The sequence below is a fragment of the Xyrauchen texanus genome, chromosome 8 (genome assembly GCF_025860055.1).
Source record: "Xyrauchen texanus isolate HMW12.3.18 chromosome 8, RBS_HiC_50CHRs, whole genome shotgun sequence".
NCBI lineage: Eukaryota > Metazoa > Chordata > Actinopteri > Cypriniformes > Catostomidae > Xyrauchen > Xyrauchen texanus.
The window spans coordinates 39,673,023-39,681,079 of record NC_068283.1 but is presented as its reverse complement, the minus strand read 5'-3'; the positions used below and the strand labels follow the sequence as shown (position 1 = coordinate 39,681,079).

General features: G+C 37.1%; 1 protein-coding gene across 1 annotated transcript; it reads right to left on the bottom strand.

Annotated features, from left to right (window-relative positions):
- Positions 1-5,189: 5,189 nt before the first annotated feature.
- On the bottom strand, positions 5,190-6,503 carry LOC127647799 (inward rectifier potassium channel 2-like). Its single transcript, XM_052132268.1, has one exon. The coding sequence runs from the start codon at positions 6,501-6,503 to the stop codon at positions 5,190-5,192; it is 1,314 nt and encodes a 437-aa protein (XP_051988228.1).
- Positions 6,504-8,057: the final 1,554 nt, after the last annotated feature.

The following is an 8,057-nucleotide window of genomic DNA, read 5'->3' as shown; positions in this document are numbered from 1 at the left end:
CCATGGTCAAATACAATGTGTAATGAGAGCAGGAAGACCTTAAACTTGAGTTGGAGGGATCAAAACGTTGTGTCGATGTAGTGACACTAGGGAATGCTCTTGAGAGCCCTGAACACCTCCCAATCTTTGAGAAAAAGCCAATGAGAATTGGCGAGTGGAATTTGCATGCCACTCCCCCGGACATACGGTTATAAAAGGAGCTGGAATGCCCACTCCATTCAGGTTTTGTGCTGAGGAGCAGAGACAAGTTCCGGCCATTTCAGCGGCTAGTATAGTGTTGTGGCAAGAGGGACACAACATCTCGTTCCCTCCATCAGTGAATGGAGGTTACGACAGTAACCATGATGTTCCCCATCTGTCACTCACTCAATGTTGTTTCTATGTAGTGACACTAGAGATCCCTATAGAAAAATGCCACAATAGCTGAACCGTGTTACGTGAACTGCTGATGCAGGTGCAAGCAGGCTGCTCCGTGCATAGTAGGTGGTAGGTCCCACCACGAAAAGGGGGGAACTCTACAAACACAGCAACCCCTAGTGTCACTACATTGACACAACGTTGTGTGAGTGACAGAAGGGGAACCCGCAATAACATGTGCTTAATAACGCCCGCCTCAGTTCCACTGAATGCCTAGGCAGTTCCAAACAAAAAACATTCAGGGCCTTTTTTTTAAGCAAAGTCTCTTGTTAATTGCTGCTGTTATCACTATATTTCAATTCAGAGATATAAAATAGGGTGTCATATACATTTATTTTTTATTTAATGTTTTTGTGCCTTAGTCAGAATCAGAACAGTATTTATGTGGCAGAAAATCACAAAACCTATTTTTAAATGTATAACTATATTTAAGATGATATTATACAATAAATAAGATTATATTTATAGCCCATATAACTATATTTATATGGAAAAACTATATAACTATATTTACAAGGTGATATTCTATACTCATTACATCTGTTGTTAAATTTGAATTATTTTCTTCCTTAAATAGCTTCAATGTTAGCTGCATTTTGTTAGCTTGAAACCACTTTGTAACTACTTTTTCAAGTACTGTATTTCGTACACTGTCCCCTGTATACTACACATTTTGGCAAATGTAGTAGGTCATGCTGGTATTCTAGCTATAAAGAAATTTAACATACTATCCACAGTAGGCCTAAACGTATTGAATACTTCAGAAATAGTATTAGTAGCATGGTAGTCAACAGCAATAGCCCAGTGTCACTAAAGGTCATTATTGGACATTGCTTTATGTAATCAGCATTGGAGGGAACATCAGTCAATACCCATCACTCAGAAAGTGTCACACAATAGACACATCTAACACTGCAGTATCTGTAATATAAACATAGCTATCAAGTTGTACAGTTGTTGGATTTAACTTAATCTTCATGATATAGTATGTGAATTAATCTTTTGCCTGATGAAGACCTAATAGGTCGAAATGTCGCAGTTTTTGTTCTATAAATTATTTTCATGCTGACATTTCCTCCATTTTTAGTTAATGGAACCATGGAACTACAGAGCCCATGCAAGAATGCAACTTCAATTCAGATAAATTCTTCTTTAATTGCATATGACTTTAAAAAATAATACTTTTCACAAATCAGCTTTACATGAGATCATGCCCTTACTGAGCAAGTACAAAGTGAAAATGGCAAGACAAACTCCCACAGAGTACAGAGCCATGGTAATATCCATGTGCATGACGTTGTTAAAACTTAATGGAGCTCCACACAAACTTGAGGAGCATGTCAGTCTTTATCTTGACAATCAGAATGTATGGATTTATAAAGATATACAGAATGTAGCTACTCACACCCACTCAGACAATTTTTGTTTGCATACACATTGAAAACAATATCAGATACTGCACTGTATGATCGACTCAATTTAAAGGGTAAGAAATGTATTGATGCAAATTTGTAAACACCTTTGGGTTATATGCTTCACTGGAAAATATATCCAATGCTCTTAAACAGTGCGTCATAGTTTTCACTGCTGAATATGGAAGAGGGATAATCCCGTTCTACCAAACATACTTTATCATTGATCAAAAATGAGATTAGAGGTTAAATCTAAAACTGCAGAGAGCACACCTGAACTAATATGGCACCTCTAATCATTTTCACTGCAACAGCTGGTTCATTTTACCTCTTGTGTTTTGTTCTTGTTGCTGGGATTATAGAGGCTTTGAACTCTTGTTTTAAAGTTGAGGATGAATTGTCTCTCAGACTGTGGCAATTGTGATTATTTCTGTATAAAAATAGAATACCAGAGAAGCCAGACAGTGCTCAATTACCAATGAACTTTAGATTACTGGTCTGAGAACTTTTCTTAGAATACCTCATTTTTGATGATGATGATGATGATGATGATGATGAAATGGCTTGCATTTTTGAATGTACTTAAAGGGATAGTTCACCCTAAATTAATTATCTCAACATTTACTCAATGCCATCCCAGATGTGTATAACTTTCTTTCTTCTGCAGAACACAAAGATTTTTAGAAGAATATCTCAGCTCTGTTGGTTCACCCAATGCAAATGTGACCAGAACTCAGAAGGTCCAAAAAGGACATGAAGGCATTATAAAAGTAATCCATATTAGAGGTCTGCACAGGCCTTAAAATGAAACCCAAACCAGACCCGTACCTGAGACCGTGTGGTAGGGTCGAGACCCTACCTGGCCCGAACAATATCACTCACTATCTTTATAATTTCTTCTCCAAGCAAGCACTGTTGCAATAGTCAGTATTTTATGTAAGCATGCAACATTTGTGACAGCAATGAAACAGTAAACATATTCAGATTTAACAAGACACGTTTTAACTGGACACATTTTACTACTGGAGACTTTTGGATTACTTTTATACTGCCTTTATGTCCTTTCTGTTCTGGTCACCATTCACTTGCATTGTAAGGACCTACAGAGCTGAGATATTCTTCTACATTTACATTTCACATTTATGTATTTGGCAGATGCTTTTATCCAAAGCATTTATCCAATTACATAGCACTTATTACACAGTGCAACCTGGAGTTAAGTGCCTTGCTCAAGGACACAATGGTGTGGGGTTCAAACCAGTGTCCTTCTGATTAACAGATTACCAGTTAGTTGCTTAGACCACTACACCACCACCACTCACCACTCACTTCTAGAAAGTCATTCACATCAGGGATGACATGAAGGTGAGTAAATAATGAGAGACTTTTTCATTTTTGGGTGAACTGTCCCTTTAATCTGCTCTGACAGTACAGTATGTGTTTACTGTACATACAATTACTTGTAGTGAAATGTCTTTTTTATACACACATATTCTTAGTGTTAAGGGGATGTCGCTGGATAATGTGGAAAAAACCCTCAGGGAGAAATCAGACAGAACTAAATCAAACACTCACATTGCATTGCCTCTCAAATCAATTCTCTGTTTACACAAACTAGGGTCATGGATTCAAATTAGTCAAGCCAGCCAGTCTGTGTCTCGATTATCTTGATGATTATAGTTCTTAATGAACTATATTTAGTCGAAAATAAAAATGGTCTCTGTCTATTAAAATATGCGTTATATGTCATATTCACTATGTAATTAGCCATGCAATCAATTGTTATCATCTCAATGAAATATAGAAAAAATATTGCAATAATTTTATAATGTCACCAAAGACTGTTAAAACTTACATATTTAGAGTAAAATGAAATAGAGTTCAAATTTACCGCATTAGATGAATTTATAGTCTACATATTGAAATGTAGAGAATGGGCCGGGCTTCCCTTGAATTCAAATACAATTAGACTGGCCAAACACATTTGTACATGAATCATTTTTAAAACACACCACAGATATTTTCAAACATTGGTCATTTTTATTCTGACAGATTATTACTTTCACTTTCAAGCAATCAAGCAAACAACCCTCCATTTGATCACATCAGTCCATTAATAGAGGTATTTGCATGGGATGCTGATCGTTAGAGCACACAGGTTATATAGAATACAGTTTTTAGGTTTTCTTTTTAAAGAAAAAATGTATAAAGATAATTAGTGGTTTTGACTGTGACTGTCACAGAAACCCAGATTAGATATTAGTGCTCTTTTGTGTTTGGCTTTTCAAAACCTGCCAGCATCGCAAGTCATTTTTGCTTTGTTTGTAACACAATGATGTCATACAAAATAAAATACATTTCTGTACTTTTTCCCATTTAATATTGTATAATCCTTTCCTAAATAGCAGCAGATAATTCACATTAACATTCATGTCTTCAGTCTCTGGACCTACTGTATATTGCACATCAAAAGCATGTACTACAGATTGCTTTGAGCATGACACTCTTGATGAATTCATCAAAGATTTGCATTTGTAGTGTGCTGTATATATTTACAACTCTTTGACTATTTATACTGGATGAATTTCAGATTTTATCCAACACCTGAGATGTTGAGTGTACTTTGACAAGCCCTGGAGCTTATATCACAGATGCAATGCATGGACTGAGTAGGCTTTCGTTTCATAAAACAATAAGTGCCCTAGATTAGCAGTTACTTTAATTTAAAAAAGTATGGCTAATCTTCAATACTGATATTATCACAACACATAATGACCAACATACATCAGTTACACACATACCCTGTATATGTTCAAATAAAACAGTTTGAAGCTATTACAATTTTTTTAAGTATCTGGACAGCATGTCTACAAATACTGTATATAAACCAGTGTATATAATACTGTATATAAACCAGTGCTCTTCTACACATCTCACAAGATATCAACATGAATTCATTAGAAGACCCAAGGATTGTGTTGTGTGTATTGCATTAATGTTTTTGGTCTATTGTAATCCAGCATGTACAATGTTAGCACCCAGATAAATAGCTTAAACGTAATTTTCTTAGGTGACTTTTGTACAGTACTGTATATAGTGAAAGAGGAGCATGAAATAAAACGTTGTGAAGAGATCGTCTCATTAACCGGCTATTTCATTATTCAGAACCAAGGTTTTCAATCCATCAGTCATCATCATACAGCTCTTTACATTTGGCATAAACTGCACTTGATACCTTTCAAAACCAATGTCAGTGTTTTGCTGAATAGAACAAGACAGCCTTCTCCCAATTTTGTATGTGCAGTAGAGCAAATTCTTCATCACCTTTTAAAAACTCCATGCATATCTGTCTGTCATATTTCAGGTTGTTGTCCGAGTTGCTGTCTTAGTTCGTAGAGGTAAAGTATCCTGACTGGAAACCGTGTTTGTGACCACATCAGCATCGAATACCTCCAAGGCCACATGCTCTCTTCTACTGTTCATATGTTCCTCTTCATCATCATCATCTTCTGTTTCCTCTTTATCCATGAAGGCTACTTCATTCTCATAGCAAAAAGAGTTTGAAGTAGACATGTTGTACTTCTTTTCGGCCAAATCCCTTGCACTACATTGAGGAGTGCTAGGAACTTCATATGTGATCTCAAACTGCGAGTAGTCCACTTTGTAGTGATTTTTCTCCTCAAAAAGAACAGGCTCAAACCGATGGCCCCACAGGATTTCACTCGTCACGTAAGAGCTGCGGCACTGAGTGGTCATGGCTGTAGCTTCCACCATGCCCTCTAAAATGACAACTATTTCCAACTCTGAAGTTTCCAATTCCTGTTTGCTCATGTCATAGAATGGACTATCCTCATCAATCTCGTGGACAATGGTAATGGGGGACACTAAAAATATACGGTCAATACCCGTGTCAAACCCAACATCAATGTCTATTTGATCCAGCGGAATGAATTCACCTTCAGCTGTGGTGCGAGATTTGAGAAGGTGGGCTCGAACGTGAGCTTCCACCAAGTGGCTCTTCCGTAGGTTCCCGATTCTCCACATCAAACTCATTTTACCGTCCCTCATTGCAATTGTGGCATAGTGACTGAAGACAAGGGTTTCGTTTCGTTTCTTGGGCTTGGCCATCTTAGCCATGACTGCACCAATAATGAAGGCATCAATTATGCATCCTACAATGCTTTGGAAGACCACCATGAAGACAGCAATGGGGCAATCCTCCGTCACATAACGGTAACCGTAGCCAATAGTCGTTTGCGTTTCAACAGAAAACAGGAAGGCTGCCGTGAAGCTATCGACATTCGAAATACATATCTGTTCCTGATTCTCCAAGTCCCCAGAATAAAGTGCAACAAGCCAGAAAATAAATCCGAAAAGAAGCCAGGACAACAGGAAAGAGAGGCAGAAGATGATGACCATCCAACGCCAGCGAATGTCAACACATGTTGTGAAGATGTCAGCCAGGTAGCGCTGACCTTTCTCGCTCATGTTGATGAACTGCACATTGCAGTGGCCATCCTTGTTGACGAAGCGGCTTTGTGTTTGATGTGGCTTGTGCACTTTGCTGGCCACTTTTCCATTGCCGTAGCCATTTTGCATGTCGATGGAGGATAGCTTCATACCGCCTTCTTCGGAGGAAACTATGCTGTAGCGGTGGGCTCTCACGCTTCCCATAACTTCCATATGAGGGGTCTGAGCCTCGTCTGCTTCGGAAAACAGTCTGAGTTTTTGGAGGATGCGTTGGAGAAACACTTTTGACCACTCACGTGCACCAACACACAAACAAAAATCTATATTTCCAATGAAGAGAGCGTGTGATGAGCGGGCTACTCCAAAGGAACAATATTTTGGCAGGGTCTAAGATGATCACTCCTCTTTCATGGATTCATCGGAACTCATTGTCTAAAGCAGGGCTATAGAAATCACACAGACAGAAATGTAAGAGATGTGCGGGGGAAGTAATCTGCATGATGAAAAAACAGAACAAGCAGTTTGTGAGTTTCAGTAAGTGAAATCAGTGAAATCAGTAAGCCCAATGAAGTTTTCTTTTTTCAAAATCAAGACAAAACCAATTTTCTATGCATGTAAGGCCATTTTAAATCAAGAGTTATGTAACACTTGGCTTGGCTTTACATCTTTAAAGTATTATCTACAGACAGATGTAGAAATTAGAACTGCACAATTTAATGCACCTTTAAATATAATATAAAAAAACTTGTGATTCTTCTTTAACAATTATGGAATGTCTTTGCAAATATGTTTCTTTTTAATCATGTGTTAAGTTTCATTTTATGATTAATTATATTGTTCAGGCCAGAATTAAAAGCACAAAGCATAGGCATATGGAAATACTGTACATTACATAAATATACACGATTTTCAGTTTGGCAATGAAGTAATCAATAGTGCTGTCTGCTATTCTGTGACTGTCCATTTCCGAGTACTGAACCCTTGAGGTCAGTTTGGATGTTTATACACAGGACTACTCCAAGAATTAACCTTTAACTATGAATCTTGATTCAATGAAAAACATAAAACACACACACACAATGGCTTTGCTCTTCTTCAGCATTTCCCATCGTAGTTCCTTCTCAACTTTGATGCAAGCAAGCATAATGCACATACAAGCTAATTTTTATAATATAATTTGTAAAATGTAGGTTTAGAAAACTTGTTTGAATACACAAAAAGCCCTTTAACAAAAACATATGACAAAAAAAAAATATGATTTTACCACTAATGTGAAAAATATGTATAAATATTTAAATTAAATTCTAATTATTTCACTATAAAATGGCCATAAACTAAAAACTGCACTTGAGCAGAAAGTGCTGTGCACATGTCTTATCTGTAATGACTGCAATGGCAAACAATGTCCATACAATTAAAAATCATGCTTACCTTCTGGAGTTCAAGAACACATTTCTGCAGATAAAAGTTGTTTGTATCCGGTGAGACTGCTCAAACAAGAATATGCTTGATGGTGGTTTCGATCATCTTGTTCAGTGTTGGCCAAAGCTCAAACTGATCGAAGGATACTTTAAAAGTCTATTAATCTCCTCCCCCATGCTGTTCGGGTCATCCAGTAATGACAGCTGCTGTGGTGTCATGATAACAGCATCCATGAACTCCAATCATATCTGCTCATGGTATTGTGATGCAATAACATATAATTATGCTTATACAGAAAATAAGTATAATATAGTTTTCTATCAGGATTCATTGCAT